General features: G+C 39.3%; 1 protein-coding gene across 1 annotated transcript in view; it reads right to left on the bottom strand.

Moving 5' to 3' along the window:
• The window catches only part of ERBB4 (erb-b2 receptor tyrosine kinase 4), a 412,269-nt gene that overhangs the window by 124,656 nt on the left and 268,614 nt on the right, over nt 1-18,999 (bottom strand). The window contains exons 18-19 of the mRNA XM_035891859.1: nt 2,388-2,520; nt 349-471 (exon numbers count right to left, since the gene is read on the bottom strand). Of these exons, the coding sequence (XP_035747752.1) occupies nt 349-471; nt 2,388-2,520 (256 nt within the window). The remainder of the gene's footprint in view (nt 1-348; nt 472-2,387; nt 2,521-18,999) is intronic.

Raw genomic sequence — 18,999 nt, 5'->3', positions numbered from 1 at the left:
ATGAGAGACAAAGTTTATCTAGCTTCCCAAAAGTGTACTGTAAAGCCATTATGTAAGAACAGAATGACAAATGTTGATACTGCATTTTAATATCAAGACAACCCAGCTTGTGTAGTCCTCTTGTGTGCAAGGATGCTTGTGGCTGACACATCCTTTTCTCATCAAGAAATAGTATCTGCATGTCTGATTAAAACTGAAGTTAATGTTTGAGCCTGAAGATGTGCTCCTCCCACACAATTCCATTATCCTGTGAGTTTCCCAGACACGTAGGGCTCATGAACCCACCCACAGTACGGGATGCTTTGCTTCAATGCAGAACTTGCCTGTTCAAAAGTTGAAGACTCTTACCTTGTATACAGTTCCAAACGCTCCAGAGCCAAGAACCTTGACTCTTTTCAGCTCAGTTTCCTTCAGGATACGAAGCTGTGCTTGATTGGGTGCTGTGCCACTTGGAGTCAAGGGTTCCACAAGCTGTGAAGGAAAATCCAACAGTCTTAAATATTTGAAAATGCGAAGACATGTCAGAAGTTTATACTGAAAACAACCAATCCAATTAAATACCGGAGTAAGACAGTGGTGGGGTCTATTGACCATTGACCTGCCAACTTCAGACAGATTTCTTCTCACCTTCAAAAGCAGATGAGCAATGCTAAGAAACCAAGAGATCTAATAAAGAAAATCCTCACTCAACATGTAGTAATTTCCACCAGGATTTGCACGATGGAATTATGAACTGGAAATTGAATCAGTGTCACAACAACACACCCAAGGACTTTTGCTAATGGAGGCAGAATAAATATTTTCTACATGACAGAAATAGAGCATTTATTATCAGTGCACCTCATTCTATTTTTGCCCATTTTAGTGCCTTTTAAAGTTGGCCATATTTCTTTTTAATAGCTCTGACTTAATGGCTCATCATTCTTATTCTGTTTTGGGGAAGGGACTATTTTTCTGAACTTCTGTTATACCACACAGGACAACTTTAAAGAGAAAATATCTTATAGCAGACCATTAATTTATAATAGCCATTGATTTACTGCAAAAAAGGCACAATTAAACAATTTGCTCAAGATGTCCCAAGAAACTTTGTAAATGAGCCACAATGGCATATTCAGTTAAAAATGCTCTCAGATCTCAACGTTATATTGTCTCTGCCAGAAGAAACAATGCTTCTTTAAAAATAAATTAAAAATACATGAAAAGGACAATACTCTAAACAATGAAAAAATAGTCCATTCCTTTACAGGATGAGGAAAATAATTCGGGGCTACTCCTACTCAAATTGGTTTGAAACCACTGCAGTATTTCAAAGTCGGCTGTTTACAAGGCTAATGCATGATGCTCTGCAATTTGAGAACTTCTTCTATGGCTCTTTGAGCATCATGAACTACTTAATTAGTTGACCAGACTACTTCGGTTCACATAAAAAATACCAGTATCTGGAAATTACTGGTATGAGCAAACAAAACAAAACCAAACAGCAACAAGTGAGGTTATCACAGAAATAATTTGTGAACTGTACTTTTTTTTAACATGATTTCATTTTCCTTCTTCCCACTTTAGATGTCCATTACTCACATGGTGAAAGAAAGAAGTTTTACTATAAAAGAAAAGTAGACAGACTGGTGGTACACTTCTGTATTTTCAGTTTGTGAAGGGTGAAAACAGCTTCTGTGCCACAGTCCACCAACACAGGTATGGCAGGGAGAAGTGTTGTGGGTGTCTGAAAAAATGCTTGTAGAGTTTTACTGAGAATGATCTACAGAAAGAGTAGGTCTGTTACAGCCTCCAGCTAAAAACAGAGACTTCATCTGAAGCTGTATTGCTTATCTTAGGATTGATTTAATCTTCATTATCTAAGCCAAGACAACAGCTTACTGATCATGACCACAGACTTTGACAAAATCTGGACCACAAAGGCAATACAGGCATTGGGAAGAGTAAGTAACAATCTCTGCATTTAAACATTCCTGATAAGCTCAAGTTTGCATCAGAGCTTGCTGAACTTACTTCAGTCTTAAAAGTTGACCTCAGCATGCAGTGGATGAAAACTAATATTTAAGCATGAGAGCTCCTAAATGTACTGCTGAACTGGGATAGAAGTTCAGTTGAGAGCAGGATGGGAGTTCAAAAATCTAGTGGAACATCACTTTGTGGTCATGTGGATCGTTTTTGGCCTTCAAAAGCCATGAATCTGTATATGTACTGAAAACTAATATCTTGAAACAGCTTCATTCATTCCATCAGTTCAGTCCTGCAGAAGTTAGCAAAAGGATTTCTACAGACCTCACTGGTAACTGGACTGAAGACTTGAACATCTTTAATATAAAAGCAGAACAGGGCTGCATACGTTTTCAAATATTCAGTGAGAAGCACACTCTCACCTCAGTCTCCAGGAATCTTCGCAATGCTCTCTTCTTTTTAATGCTCTTGCGCCGAACATACACGGCAAATGTCAGGCCCACAATGACGATGATGAAGAGGCCACCAATAACTCCCGCAGCGATCAGAGGGGTTCTAGCAATCAGAATCAGAGACTTTATTTTTAGGTAGAATGAGAGACCAAAGAATGGTTGGGTACATAAAACACAATCACCTGAAAAGCTTATTAACTGCCTTATGACAAGAATTTCTAAGTCAGTCCAAATGGGAAGTCAGGGAAAACACATTAACATACGGTATGACTTTTCTTGTTTTTAATCAATAGACCAATTCTACTTTTTTCAAACCACCATGCACATGTGAGGAGTCGTGTGGACAAGGAGATACAACATGCACTTTGATGGCAAACGCAAATCTGCAATGGCAAAATGAGGATACAGGATATCTGCAGTTTTCCTGCAAGAGCTTCAACTATGCTTAGTCTTTGGCTCCATCAAGATTAATTCATGGGCTTGTGCATTTAGGGGAAAACAAACTAATGAAAAAATCCCAAACTACCAATAATATGTGCTTTCCTGAGTATGGAGGAAGTGAGAGGCAACTTCAAACATGGTGTTTCGTAGACAGATCTGGAGGCATCATATTCGTACACCTTCCTCAAGTGGAGGCTATTTATTTATGAATGATGTAATACATGACTAGAACCATGCACCCTCTTGGAACTCCTAGTTCATTACTATTATGCACAAACATTTCAGCCAGGGGTTGTGGTTGCACCCATCTGGTTTTGCTGTGGCTTTTCAGCTCAGCCCAATCCCAGAACAAAAGATTGGTGTGTTGGAGCCAAAAAACTCCTATGAACAAAATCAAGCAAGGCTCAGCTTTTGCACACCACCTGTTGTCCCCCCACTACTCCTATAACCCCTTCCAGCTTTCCAGGATATTGAGCAGCATAAGCTACAGTTACTAATTTGTTTTTCTATAGTGAGAAGATACAGTAGGCTGGCATCATGGTAGAGACTACACAAGTACAAAACAAAAAGACTGTCTCAGAGCGTCACTGTGTTTAACTTAGGTGCCCACATTTGGAGATTGTCCACACACTCAGTGGAGAAAAGCAGGTTCCCTCCGAAGAAAAAGGCAAAGCGATAGGTGCCCTCACTCTCTCTCTAAATCAAAACCTTAAATTAGGCATTTTCTCAGAATACCAACAACTTACTAGCATAAACACACTCAAAGCATTTAACATCTCTCCAACAGTGGCTGGACAGTAGCTGAAAAGATGGGTAGAAAGAGACAGCATGACAACTGTGGAGCATAAACGGTGCCGAAACCACTGCCTGGTAACCACAGGAAATAGGTTAACTATTGTCAAGATTGTGGAAATATCCCTGCTATGCTTTTAACAGCCTTCCTTGGTTATGTCTAAATGATGATGAAAGATACATTATGGCCTACGAATAAAAATGTACCACACAGTTATTAAAAATTTAAAGGATTCTCCCACAGAAATAGCAAATTGATTTATCTGACCCTTTATTCTTCTTTTTATGTCCTACCACAAAGCTGAGCAGTGGGAAGCAGTGCCATCTGACCTGGTTTGGTACATTAAGGTGTGTCTACATTACCACTGAGCACTGTTTTGAAGCCCATCTCCAAATTGTGCTAACTGTCCTTTGTCACTGCAGCGGGGTTCAGAGAGGTCCCAAAGCACACAACCTGGATTAATTTCATATACCAAACAGAAGATATGTTTCTGGTGTGCACCTAATGTGCTTCAACCTCTAACTGGCATTAAGGTCCACAGGATCAAACTAAAGCTAACCCAAAGAAAAATCCCTTGCAGCAAACAGCCTAGACATTGGGACCATTATGTATTTCATCCCCCAGATCCAATCCTATTGTGTCACTCACTTCCTGTTAACAGAGACAAAGCCTCATACTCCCACATCCAGTTATTAAAGCACCATGGTTAAAGCACCACTATCACATTTGCCCAGGGAAAATATGTTAACTGTAAGGCTCATTATAGTTCAAAGACTTTACAATGGAAAACATAAAGCCTGCAACGAAACAGAATGTTGTCCGGCTGTGAAATGGCTTATGATGTTTGGGAAATACAAGTCCAGTACCACCTATTCCTCAGGCAGAGACACTCCTTCTTCATCTAGTCTGGCCTTACGACACAGTCCCCTTTCTAATCCCATTGGTTACTCTGCTGATTTTGAGTGCAGAGCTCAGATGAAAGGACCTGGCATATCCACCCAAAACAACACTCCTCTTCGTTTGCATGTGCTTTCATTGATGCTGATGCGAGAAACTCTTTAATAGGCAACTATGAAAAACACTGAACATCAAAAGACTTCTATGGAGCTAGACTAATGTTCTTGAGCAGAGGAATTTTTTTTTCTTTTAATGCTGTATGGAAAATCATAAAATTTTTAACAAACACCACCAAACCACAGACTGACAAAACAGGCAGATCTCCCAGCTTGAAAGTGCATATTAATAACTATCATAACAGCTGTCAAAATAAATAGTTTTATGGTACTGTGTACACTAAAATGGTCCAAACAGTATCTACATGATAGACCATAGTAAGGAGATGGTTCCAAAGGAGACATAATGACTAGTGAAGAAAATAAAATAAGGTTACAAATTCCTTGCAGCCCTTTTACTATTTATAGAGTACAGGGGTTCAAAATGAATCTTTATGATCCATTGTGTCCACTCTCATTGACTTTAAAAGAAAGTCCTCATAATTTTTAGTAGTGAATTGAAAAAAAGCAAGTAATTTTCAAAAACTTCACCAAACAAGCATTTAGTCATTAATGTAAAATATGCTGTCATTGTATATTCTGTCTGAATTTTCAGGAGGTACCATCTAAACACACTATTAAGCAAGCTTAAAAAGCGAGTGTAAGAGTAATAACACAACATGGGAGGAAAAAAAAACATATTTAAATGCTAAACAAATAACTGTAATGCACAAAAAGTTTTATTTTGAACTCAAATAGTGATCAGCTTCCTTCACTCATAAGCCCACTACCCTCGCAAAAAAATCAGGACAGACACAAACATCAGACCTGAACAGATGCGACTGTATACTGTACAGCTTCTCCTCACTCTGCTACTAAGCTAAGCCCCAAAGTCAACAATCATGTGTTTTATTTGCTACAATACCAAATGACAAGTCACTGCCTTCAGTGCTTTCTGCCATCATCAGTGCAGTTCACTGTTGTTTCCAACCGCACATAGATTATTTTCTAAACCCAGTTTTCTGAGTGTCACCTACCTCATTTGGGTTATTTTTACTTATGTTCATTAGGCTGAGTTTGCTTTTCTATCTATTCTGCTAACATCTTCAAATCTTCTGTATCATTTCTCTACTATGTTCATGTTTGCAGTGCCTTATATTTAATACCCTGGTGAATTTCATTAACATGCTGTTTACCTTTCTTCTATATAATTGTTGAGGTTTTTTAACATGGATCCCTGCAGGGTGGTGCTGATCAGAGATGCTGCTGAAGACACGAAACCTTTCTCCCATTTTGTTTTTTTCTAATCCAATCCTTTTGCTGCATATGCACCTAACCAACAGTTCAGCTTCACATACAGCTGGACACACAAATCTCCTTATCTCTAGCAGCATTAAGGGCTTAATCCACTTACATTTTTGTTACATTACTGTCCCACAACCACCTCTGTGAATGCAATTTGCTACACTTGCCCACCTCAGACTACTGCTCACTTAAAACTAATTCCATGAAAGTTAATAGGAGCAATGTTGATGCAGAGACAAAAATTTCACTATCAAAAAACCCTGTTTTGTTAAAGTAATTTTTAAAAGCACAGAGGTCCCATTTCTCCGTTAGGGCTCAGAAAGGCTCAAATCAAGCAAGGAGAGGTAGTTCCATGTCAGTCCTGCCTGTCCAGCATAAATAATGGACAGCCAAAAGTCAATCCTAGCTCACATTTCCTTCAGCTCCACTATGAGCCCACCAACAGGAAACTCCTGATACAGCCACTACTTCCCTTCACATGCTGAAAATCTACCCCGAAGGGTGAAAAAAAATCTCTGCTAGGTGTTTCTGGACATTTATGCTTATCAAAATAGACTTAGCAGTCCAAGAAATATGGCCCTGAACCATAATTCAATCCCATATAATTAATTTGCTATCCCCCACCCCTCCCTCAGCTGAGGACAGAATACCCAATTAATGATTGGAAAAGGCAGCATCAGGAGAGGCAGCAGGAGGAAAAAAACCCACATTATGTGTAAAATCCTGCCCTTTAAACTGGAAACTGTATCTGTGGCTGAAAGTTGAAAGTCAGATTCTAGTATTCCCTTAGGAGAAGTTAATAATATATATTTCCTTTTAAATGTGTACTGTGTTTTCATATTTAGAAGCATATAACACCCACTCCCACACACCAAAATTGAGACAAAAAGTTCAAAGTTAGTATTCCAAGATGGACAAGGATGCTCAATAGGGGGGCTTATGTCATCCCATCCACTCCAAAACATCAAAACATCTGCAATTCCCACAGAGCTTTGAGACCAGGTATTAAAGCCTGATTTAGATGAGTACACGGTCTCATACTCTTGACTGGAGAGTGCAGCAGAAGGGGGAAAGGAAATAGAATTGTGGTCCGTGGAGTAAAGCTGAGAAAGAACACCTGTTTTTCTGCCTTTAGCATTAACCCACCTAATATGATACGTAAATAAATTGAGCTTTGAAGCTGAGCTGTTAGAGGGCTTTAAGTTCCTGCCTCAACCTTCCCCAGCTTCCCCTCCTTTGAGTTTTATCTATATATCCAAACAGGATTCATTACAACCTTGAATATTTGCTAAGCAGTCGCTTCTTGTAAATTTTCATTATCAAGGCATTTTTTCCTGATGGACAATTCAAACATTCTGTATTCCTCACCCTTTCCATCAGTGGGGAGTTCAGCTGACTTTGAAGCTGCACTTTTAGAGATCTAACGGATTCTGCTAATCCTGGAATGATAATCTTGGTATTTAAAATATACAAGATAAACAACCAGACTGGGAAGCAAATTTGTTCATGCTTTAATAGCGTCTCTCTGCTGTGCAGCACTCCCCTGGCAGAGCTCTACAACCACAACTTCCAGAGTGCCTGGTGTTCACCAAACAGTGCTCCCCAGGGGTGGGAAGAATTCATCTAATGTTATTCACATTAAGACGTGCTTTGCTTACATTTTTGTTTTTCAAGAGCAAGTCTCCCTTCTCCCACATAATCTGAGGGTGGTAGAACACTGACAAATGTACAATTTGTGTAAACACAAGTTCTAACTCACAGCTGATCTCATGATTACTACCAAGTCTGCATTTAATCCAGATATGGGTGTCCTGGTTTCGGCTGGTATAGAGTTAATTTTCTTCATAGAAGATTTAGTACTACAAGAATGTTGATAACACACCAATGTTTTTAGTTATTGCCAAGCAGTGCTCAGACTAGCTGGGAGGGAGCACAGCTAGGACAGCTAACCCAAACTGACCAAAGAGCTATTCCATACCATACAATGTCATGCTCGGGGGGAGTTAGTCGGTCAGTCAGTTGCGGGGAGAGTGATTGCTGTTCAGGGACTGATCGCAGCTTGGGGAGTGATCGCGGCTCGGGACGGGCTGGGCATCGGTCAGCGGGTGGTGAGCAATTGCGTTGTGCATTGTTCATTTTGTATATTCTGTATATTCTGTTACCATTCTCATTATTACTATAATTATTATTTTCTCTTATTAAACTGTCTTTATCTCAGCCCACGGCTCTAACCTTTCTTCTCCTTCCCGATTCTCTCCCCCATCCCACTGAGGGAGGAGGAAGTGAGCGAGTGGCTGCGTGGTGCTTAGTTGCCAGCCGGGTTAAACCATGACAATGGGCAAACTGCATTCGATCCTTCTGCCAGCTAGCTGTAGTTAAACTCTGGTGGCAGTCAGTTCTAGCCACAACTTTACTATATACAAAATGACCACAACATTGCAGTCCATGTCTAGGCCCATTCAGCAGTTAAACACCAAACATTATGCTTCACCATACATTACTATGAACTCTTAATTTTAACTCCCTGTTAATACAGTTGACTGGGAATAAATACTGAAATCTCTGGGATTACAGTATCAATATGGAGGCTTTTCATGGGCTTCTCTCCCTACAAAATTGACATCTGACATCTCTTGAACCCCTGGTATTTTCAGGCTGAGATTTTGCTCTTCTGCCACAAAATAAAAAAAAGTATGCTGTTGTTAAGAACTTGTACAGTGACTTTGTTTTGAGGCCTGTGCTTTAAGTAAACAGATTAACATTCCTTGTAAAATATGCCAAGTCAGGCCCCATATAATGTAGATTGATTTATCTGTGACAGAAAGCTAGTTAAATCCACTAGATTGGACTCACAGGTGAAGCCTGTTCATCAAGTAAAAGAACAAGCCTCTTTATAAATTTATCATATTTCCCATTTTCTTTGGAAACAGTAGTATTTTGCTTTAAATAAAGAAAATTGGACCTGTAATGACCATGGGCACTGATGGACTGCTCTGAAACTAAAACCATCAACATTACCTCAAAGAGTTTCTCCCCGCATAAAGCATTCCTGTTATAAGCAATAAACTCAGCCTGCTTCTCTGCAACCAGTTGCAGTCAACTGGCTCTATGATTATGTCTGTGTACATTAAATTATTCATAAGAAAACATGCTTTTCTCAAATAGAAACAGAAAGTGCATTTTCCTGCATGACGTTATATGCTGAGAGACTACTTTGTCTAAAGGCACTGCTTTCTATTCATTAACTGTCAAATCCAACAGCACAGTCTGAGGCAAAGCACGTTACATTGCTTGAGGAGCTGGAGAAATACCAGGCAGCGCTCATATTAAATCAGTAGGTCACCAAAACATGCAATGGGAGCTGGCTTATACAGAGACTACAAATCCTAGCATAAGTTGGACACTGAAACTGAGCAGGGACATTCCTTCTGTCTGCAACAGGTGTTCAGGGCAGATTTTTATACTGTTTTCTTCATTGCCACATTTTTGTTTCTATTATATGTTCTAGCAGACATGGGCAGACCAATTACCCTCACCCTATATCCTGTACAAGTTCTCAAGCAGAAGGCTGAACTCGAGCCTAAATGGCTCAGAAAATATTTCAACCCACCCTTAGCTTTGCTCTACCAGTGATTGTACAGATGAATGAATACTGCAGTCAGTATTAATAGGAATTCATTAACATTTCAGGTGGCAGCTTGATTCAGTCTAATGCACGCCTTTTTTTTTTTCTTTACAGTTAACAAACAACTATGCAGATAGGTGTATGCTCCAAAGTTCAAAAAACAATCAGATCTCTCAGGCCACATATTCATGATGAATTAGACATTCACTGCTTTGTTCTCTAAAATTTCTGGTACTCAGTATTTGCTACCGGACACAAGGAAATTCACTTCAGTTGGGTGATAAATCAAACCATAAAGAATAGCAAACAGGAAGGTATGTTTGGGAATATTTTAAATAACCAATAGGAGAAAACCTGCTTGAATACTGTGCTCTTCCTTCTGCTATTTTTTTAAACACTTTCCAGATTCCACTGGTGGGAAGTGCTTGTAATTCACTTAAGTTCCAGTTAAGTGTTTGCTGAAATTGAGCTATTCAATGTACGAAATATCCAAACCCGTACATGAATAAGCAAAACCTTGCCTGTAGGACTGCACAGGAGGTTTGCCTACATTTAAGGAGCTGCAAGAGGAAGGTTTCTCTACCCCAGGCCCTTCATTTTTACTTTACTTCACAAATCATGATCTTTCTTTTGAAAAAGCATTGATCTCTCTTTTTACACCTGCCTCTTTTGATTTTTTTTTTTTTTTTGAATGCCAGTCTTTCCTGAGAGTAATCGTTCCGAAGATTTAAGGAGCACAGAGCAGACTTTTTCTCTAAGTGGATGCAAACACTGGACTCTTTCCTGTTCTAGCTTTGAATCATATGGGGCAGCAAGTGTTTGCTTTCACAAGCTCCAGGAGTATTTCACAGTAGGGAACCTTCAAGGACTGTATTTGAGGACTGAGTCTGAGATTCTGTCCCGGATTCCCTCCTTCTGAAGTCTTTATGACTTTACATTTCTCCTTTATGAGAGCAGATTCTGCACATTAGAGAGCGCCCTAACTTCTGTCAGACCACTTCTGGTCCAGCTCTTCTGCATCTATGCTCCCATGAGCCTTCTCACCAAGGTGAACAACCCTCTTCACATGAGTGAGCAGACAGACTAAGGTTCAGCACCGGACACTGGCAGAGGGGGGAAAAAAAAAATCGAAACAAAATGAGACATGATAAACTGATGAGAACAGAACTGTCCCACTATGTTACTGATCTTCAAGTTTCTTGCCATATCCAATCATTTGTTTTGTGATAAATGTAGAGCTTACATGGGTTTCAGCTGAGGTTTTTTAACAAGTGGTGCCATTAAAGCGTCTTTTGGACCTATGTTTGAGATTAAAGTTAGAGTGCATGGAGGTTTTGTAGAAGAGGCTGTCTGGAAATACGCACCCATATGTCATGCATGTATCACATACATTTATACATATATGAATACATATACATTTATACAAATATATACACAATTAAAAATTTTCCTTCAAAGTCTAAATCAAAATAGTAACACTTCAAAATAGTAACACTTCATTCTGCACTGGTATAAAAGTACACATAAATATAGCATTTGAGACATTTATTAGAATACTAGTAATGGCTATGACTCTATTAACTTCAACATACATTTTAGCTACTCCTCATTTGAGTTCTAAATATGCAGAATTTTATCTTTGTGGAGCATAGTAGAGAATAAATGCAGCCAGTACTCATAAATACCAAGGAAAACACAAGGTAGATAGAGAGCAGGGTATAAGGAATTTATTTCTGAGTACACCTGATGCTGCTTTCAGATTTACCACTATTGTTTTACAAGGATAGCATTCTGTCGAAACACCCTACACATATCAATCATTAGAAAATCCCATTTGATTAGGGGGAAGAACTCACATAAAACTGAGATCCTCCTTCTGACACAAGGCTTATACAGGATCACCTCCTATATGATAATACGCCCCAAAATTCTTCTATGTCTGTAACTTAATCAGTCAATTCCCAGTAGTTCTTATATTACCAAGTGGAACAGAGAGAAACTCTGGTGTATCTTGCAACTCCTCCTAATTCTAGTCATCACTCCACTGCCAGCATTTCCCCAGAGGCCAATCAGAAAAAAAAAAAAAAAGTTTAACTTAGAAGCTCCGAACCCACCCACCTTCACTCCTCCCTTCCATATCCACAGCCACCTGGAGGAATCTATTTCATTTCACTGGCTGTAAAGCAAGCCAAGGGAAGCCAGTCTTTGTGAGTATTATGCTCATCTTCTATTCTCAGCTCTACTGATGATTTTGCATCTATGTACACAGCAACCTCCTATCATCTTGATAGTCACAGATGTGACTTTATTAGAAAAACAGCTTGTGTCCATGGTGAGGGCACTGCTCAGAGTAACCTAGACTCTACAACAGCTGTTTTATTATGATTATTTTGCAGTACAGTATGGCCCACATAAAGGCAAATGATAATTTAGTAAAATGGCTCTCCCTTCTCCCAAATTTCAGTATGATAGAATGTTCCTGAATTTATTGCAGATATTGCCTTATCTAGGCATCTTCCAAATGTTAAAAATATTCCATTATTATCTTCCAATAGCTGCTAAACTCCCAGAACAGAGCAGGACAAGCATCTGGGGAAACAGTGATTGAGTTTAAAAATCTCTTTCAGCCGCAAACCCCTTCCTCTCCCGCTGCCACCAGATCCCCAAATCTAAGTACCAGCCTGTGATAAGCCCCAGCCTCTGTGGCAGACAGCAGATCCTGCTAACTCTTGGGCCTTTTGGGTCTCTTCTCTTCTGAAGCTCATTAGGGCTCAAGAAAACAAGGAGAGAGAAGGCTCTGACATCTTTTTTTCCTGCTTCCATCATAAGGGACAGAGGGATCGCTTCTCATCCCACTTAAAAAATATATGTATTTGAAGTATTTAAGTGAGAAGAGCACAGAAAGGTTGATGAAACCAGTTAGAGCGAATACACACAAACATACTGCTACAGCTATAGGTTTTGGCTTGCTTTCTTAGTAACTGCCTTTTGCTCACTGGAATTTTTCTGGAACAGGAAAGAGCTCCCTTATTTTAAAAATCTGTTGATTAAAAGATGACTCAAACATCCCAAAGTTTTGGATTTGGAGCCCGATCTACTGGTTGATCCAGGAAATCAAAGCAGAGAGAGTTCACACAAAGCTGAAGTAGTGAGACAGCACCGAACTTAGCCTGCATTCAAGTCATTTACATGCAGAGGATATCGCTGCCACGAGGGAGGGAAAAACATATCTACAGGAGATGGGACTATTTTAAAGCTAGAATATTATCTCTTCAATCTGTTCTTTGTCTATTATCCTTACTGTGATTGAGACTATGCATACTAACAACTAGTGGTCCATTTTTAATGCAGGAATACTTTTTACTTTTTTTTTTCTCCCTACATCAGATCATGAGGGGCAGGGGAAGAGGGAATTTATTTCTGAAATTTACACATTTTCTTTAAGGATGGTTATTCAATCAAATAAAGCAATGCCCACTGACAGAGGGCTCACTGAAATTTCCCAATGGCTGATTCAAGCCTACTGGGAACTTAGAAGAGACCAGTTTCGCCACCACCACGCTGGTGAATTGCCCAACTAGAATTAGCCCTCTTTCCTCCAGTCTACCAGGTCATTGCTGATTCTTTGCTGCTAATCAACCAACCTACACATCTGTATATCATGGGCCATGCTCCAAGCATTATTTTCAGATTAATTTGCAGATTAACATGCTATATTGCCAAAAGTAAGGATCACAGTGTCTTATCTCCTCTTCAGCATGACCTGTAAGACTATAGTCAGCAACACTGACATCAAGCCTACGGGTTCTAATGTGGCTGAACCTTAACAACATTAACTGGAGTAAAACAAATGGTAACAAATAGTTAAAAACACATCCTCTGTCCTTTTGTTTGCTTCTACTTTTCCACTGACACCTCTTCTTTTCACTCACGTTACGTTGCTTTACAGCTTTTATGCCTTCTAAGAAGTATCTGTGCTACTTAATTTCAGTGACATATCTAAATATCATTAGGATTACTGCAAGTAGACAGCTATGACTTAAAATGGAACAGCGAGTAAAATAAGAACATTTAATGAAAATCCAAGGGAGCGTTTTAAGAGACAATGCTGTGGCTTAACCCAGCAGGCAGCTAAACACCACAGCCATTCACACACTCCCCCTGCAGTGGGATGGAGGAGAGAACTGGAAAAAAGGTAAAATTCATGGGTTGAAATAAAGACAATTTAATAGGACAGTAAAGAAAGGGAAAATAATAATAATGATAAAAAAGTATACAAAACTAGTGATGCACAATGCACCCGACGACCGACACCCAGCCAGTTCCTGAGCAGCAGTCCTCCCCCAGCCAACTCCCCCCAGTTTATAAACTGAACATGATGTCATATGGTATGGAGTATCCCTTTAGTGAGTTTGGATCAACTGTCCCAGCTGTGGCCCCTCTCAGCTTCTTGTGCATCTCCAGCCTTCTCAGTTGGTAGAGCATGAGAAGCTGAAAAGTCCTTGACTAGTCTAAGCACTACTCAGCAACAACTAAAACATCAGGGTGTTATCAACATTATTCTCATACTAAATCCAAAACACAGCACTATGCCAGCTACTAGAAAGAAAATTAACTCTGTCCCAGGTGAAACCAGGACAGGCAAGTAACACCTTGGTGCCTTGCTATGACGGCCTAATGGACAGCCTATGTCACGGACAGGGTATTGGGAACCTAAGACAAATTATTTGAGGAAACAGTTCATACTTAAGGTTGATTGCATTTCAGACAATTTTCCTGCAGGTACTACAAGAAAAACTTCATATAATTTACAAATCAGGGATTACATCAATGACTGGACCATGTTTAACCAAAGTTTGGCCTTTGTCCTGATGACAAGGTTGAATTAGTTCTCAAATTTCTGCATAAATGCCACAGCTCTTCAGGATGAGTGATTACCAGCTGTGTCAAGAGATGTACCAGAACAGGCAAATACACAGTAAGCTCCTCACAACTCTCTGCCAATGAAAGCTCAGTCAGAACTAGCCAGCACCTGTTTTTCACATTATCACACAATCTTTCCTTGCCTGTTTGATCATTTGCTCAATCTCAGATAACTAAATTACCTGCATTATCTTCTATTGATTAAACAGCCAACATGTCTGCAAAAGAGCTTGTTCACCAGTGTGTGAAGATGGTGTCATTAAAAATTTATATCAGTTTGAAAAAAAAGCGTGAGGCTTTTTGACAAAAGTACTGTCATCCCTAAAGAAAACTTCATTCTGAAAGGTTACATACAAATAAACCCCCCATCCAATATCTAGATACCCCACTTTCTAAAACTTCATGGTACTGAAGATACAGCTCTACCAAAGCATCTTTCAGGAAAGGAAGGAAGGGACAATAAGAAGGGGGAGAGGAGAAAAAGAAAAAAAGGAGGAGAAAAGAAAGAACTGCAGAACAATGTAAGATACTTAGTACCAGTTTATGTCATTAGTGGAGAAACTTAGTCATGGGAAACAATTTGCCTTCAGTTGTACGACATCAAATAAAAAGCTGAAACACTAACACTCAAAAATGCTACTATATTTATTCAAAACAAATGTCTCATTAAAGTGTATACAGGCAGTGTAAGAGAGTTCAGTCAAACAGGTAAGATCTGAATGAGTTTCTCCTCTCCCCTAGCAATGGCCAGTCTGAAAACTCAGAAGTTTAACTGACCTAACTGCTAATGAACAAGGATACCTCAGCATAACAGAAACCTTGTGTGAAGTCACATGGAGCTGTCACCATGTGCCTCACCAAAGCTGACAGGAACCAAAGCCCAGTATTCAGCAGCTAGATTTGCTTGTCTATGTCCAACTCGGTACCAGCAACCAAAAATCAAAGGAGGAATGCTGGGTGCTAATCTTAGAGCATGAGCCAAGAGCTGATCATAGCTGGAAAGTATCAACACAGACATGAAAACGTCATGCCACACAGTGTAAACAATGACAAGGAGGAACCAGCGAAATCTTCTGCCGTGAGTCCCTGTATAGCACAGCCTACAGGCTTGGCAGAAATGCATTGTGCTTGCAAGAAAAAGTTCCAGTCTTCATTTTACAAGTCTAGTGCTGGAGAATTGAACATTACCAGGGAAAATCATTCCAGGGATTATTAATCCTCATTAGAAACACACCAGCATTTTGCTGCTTTGAATGTATCTGTCTTCAGATTTCATCCATTTAATTATCTCACAGACACTCTACCCTCCTTTTCAGTCCGCTAGACTAGTGCCATCTTTAAGCAAACTTTTGTTCCTTACCTATGCACTTCTAGATGATAAGCAGACTCTACGCTTTAACCTTCAGCCAAAATAAGCTTTAGCTGTTTAACATCCCAGACTTCTTCACTGCAAGGCACAATGTACAAAGCTTTAATTATTCCTGGTGGCTCTTCTCTAAAGCCTCTCAACATGAAGTCCTGAGAAAAATGTCAGTCTTTCTGAAGGTACAGGGTCTACATTCTTGTTCAACTCTATCCAATACCCTTATAACAAGGTAGAAAAGAGGCAAAATACCTCTGCTTTACAGAAAAGAGATGCAAAGTAAGCTGAACTAACAGAGAGAGGGCATTGCATGGGAAATGAATTTAGTATTAGACCCCCTTTCCCACTACAATTTGAATGTAGTTATTTGAAACTCTTCATACAAAAAGCCCAAAGGTACAGATAATTTATATGACATTTTCCCACCCTGTTACTTCACTTTACAGCCTGACAGGAAAAAAATCGTAGTAAGATAAGTAATTTGGTCTGATGGCTCGATTTACTAATGCTCTGTTCCTGCATGGTTGCTGGTATTTCTGGTAATGCGTCCACCTTTGGTAACTGCTGCAGTACAACTTTCCACATGTAGTACCAAAGGACAGAAGCTTGTTAATTCCTTCAAACCTATAGTTTGTTTTATTAGTTTACCATTGTGTGTTTGCAGGCTACACATTGGTAAAACTGGAAAATGTCTTAACAAATTCAAAGCTGGTATTTCCATTTCTGCAAAAACAAATGAAAACGATCAACTGTGAACTGTGTTATCATCATTAACAAGTTATGCACTATTTTTGATCTAATACTGGAAAAGCGGTTACAAATTAACTGAGAAGACAGACGTGCACTTTTGTATGTAAAACAAAAAAGGTAATGTCATTTGCAGACTTCAAATCCTCATCCGCATCAAGGGTTCTGTGTTTGATCATTCCAGCAAATATTTAACTGTGTTTAAACCGGCAATGTCAAAGTGTGCATGGGCGGAAATTCTTGCAAGATTACTTAATAGATACTGGAAAGGAATAAATCTATCCCAAACCCAAATGTAGTCCCCACCTACAGTAGATTACATGGCTTGAGATACTAACTTTGATCTGAAGAGATCTAATTAAGCAGACTTGACTCTATATATGCTTACAACACAAGCACATGACTACCAATGTACTGTTCTAAAGAACCCAAATTAAGAGCTTCACATTTTATGCAAGAATTGCAGCTCCTTTATCACCTGACAGGTCATGGTGAATAAGCCAGAATGCAGAGAATTAAGTCTTGGCTGGACTCTAAACTGAAATGCATTTGTCACATAAATTGTCTAAATATGAAAGAGTGACAAATCCGGCATTATGCAGGTAGATTGGATGTAAGACCACAAGCTTTAGTCCTGATTTATTATACATTAAATATTAATGAATTATTAAGAAACCATTCACTGAGGTTTAAACAACTCTACATCTTACATATTTCTAAAGCTCTACAAATGTATTTTTAATAATAGATAATTAATTTATAACAACATTAAATCTAAATTAAATCCTCATTTCAAGTCATAAAAGAAATCCATTGGAGAGTGGAGATGCATACTGTTGCTCTATGATAAGGTCATTTCTTCATGGCACGGTTTTATTTCTGCATCATATATTATTTGTGTAGCCAAACCAGTACAGACACACAACACCAGCCTTATGTAGCCTGACGAGAAATAAAAGCAGTGACCTCTGCAATAGGGCTGTGCATTGTTTTGCATTTTAACAAACCATTTTCAATTTGGAATTTCCTAATGCTTCTTGTCTTTCAGCAATGACCTATCATGTTTGGCCTAACCACTTCTTATTTTTTTCTGTTCACAGTTTCAGTAAAAATAATCTAGTCCATTTTCTGAACAAAGAATTTTCTTATTTCAAATGTATTTGAAAATTTATTTTGCAACTTTTTTTGCAAAGCAAAAAAAACTTTCTTTGCAAAGCAAAAAAAAATTAAAAGCTTTTATTGAGAAGTCTCTGCAAAGAAATTTGGTTATGACCTGAGAAAACTTCAGTGCTTGGTAAAAAATGACTTTAGTGTATTCTGTATATTTTCCATGACACTTTTCATAAAACTGAGAAGCTTGCTGTTAAGGTGGGGCTGAATATATGCATACAGCTCACCAAGCTGGACCATGTGCTCAGGCCACAGAGGGGTAGGACTTAGTGAACACTTGGCATGAAGTTCGGGGATAACAGAGGTACTATGAATTTGTGCTAAGCAGACCGAATGCAAGTCCCTGCATGTTTCTGTAAGAAACCTGCCTGCTTGCTTTGTAAGACTGAGGGTTGCAGAGCTCAGCAGCTGAACAAGGCACAAGGGCTGGGAAAATACCGAATGAGACAATAAGGACTTTCACACTTACCCACAAGGAGACCTGCTAAGCCAAATTCTATAACCTCATTGTGGCGTTTCTCTGTTTGGTGTGCACCACTGCACAATCATGAATAATACCCAAACCCATCAAACTAGCACAGCTGCTGAGAAATTTGGTCTATGAGTATCAACATCATCAATATATTGCAAGAGTATTTCATTCATATTCCCCTCTTTGTGTAACAAACTACTAGAAACATCAGATTTCTGGCCTTATTCTATCCTGTGCACTCTCAAAAGGATCCTCAAACTACTAGGGCCACAGAATAGTTTTTTGTCCTGGTTTCGGCTGGGATAGAGTTAATTTTCTTCATAGTAGCTAGCATAGTGCTGTGTTTTGGATTTAGTACCAGAAGAATGTTGATAACACACTGATGTTTTCAGCTGTTGCCAAGTAGTGCTCAGACTACTCAAGGACTTTTTGAGCTTCTCCTGCTCGCCCAGGTGCATAACAAGCTGGGAGTACAGCACAGCTAGCACAGCTAACCCAAACTGACCAAAGGGCTATTCCATACCACATAACGTCATGCTCGGGGGGAGTTAGTCGTTCGGTCGGTTGCGGGGAGAGTGATCGCGGCTCGGGGACTGCTCGCGGCTTGGGACGGGCTGGGCATCGGTCGGTGGGTGGTGAGCAATTGCATTGTGCATCATTCGTTTTGTATATTCTGTATATTCTGTTATCATTCTCTTTATTACTATCATTATTATTTTCTCTTATTAAACTGTCTTTATCTCAGCCCTCG

Source organism: Egretta garzetta, unplaced genomic scaffold (assembly GCF_000687185.1).
Source record: "Egretta garzetta isolate BGI_Z169 unplaced genomic scaffold, ASM68718v1 scaffold230, whole genome shotgun sequence".
Taxonomy (NCBI): Eukaryota; Metazoa; Chordata; class Aves; order Pelecaniformes; family Ardeidae; genus Egretta; species Egretta garzetta.
Note: the sequence above shows the minus strand (reverse complement) of the source record. Positions and strands in the feature narration are given on the sequence as shown.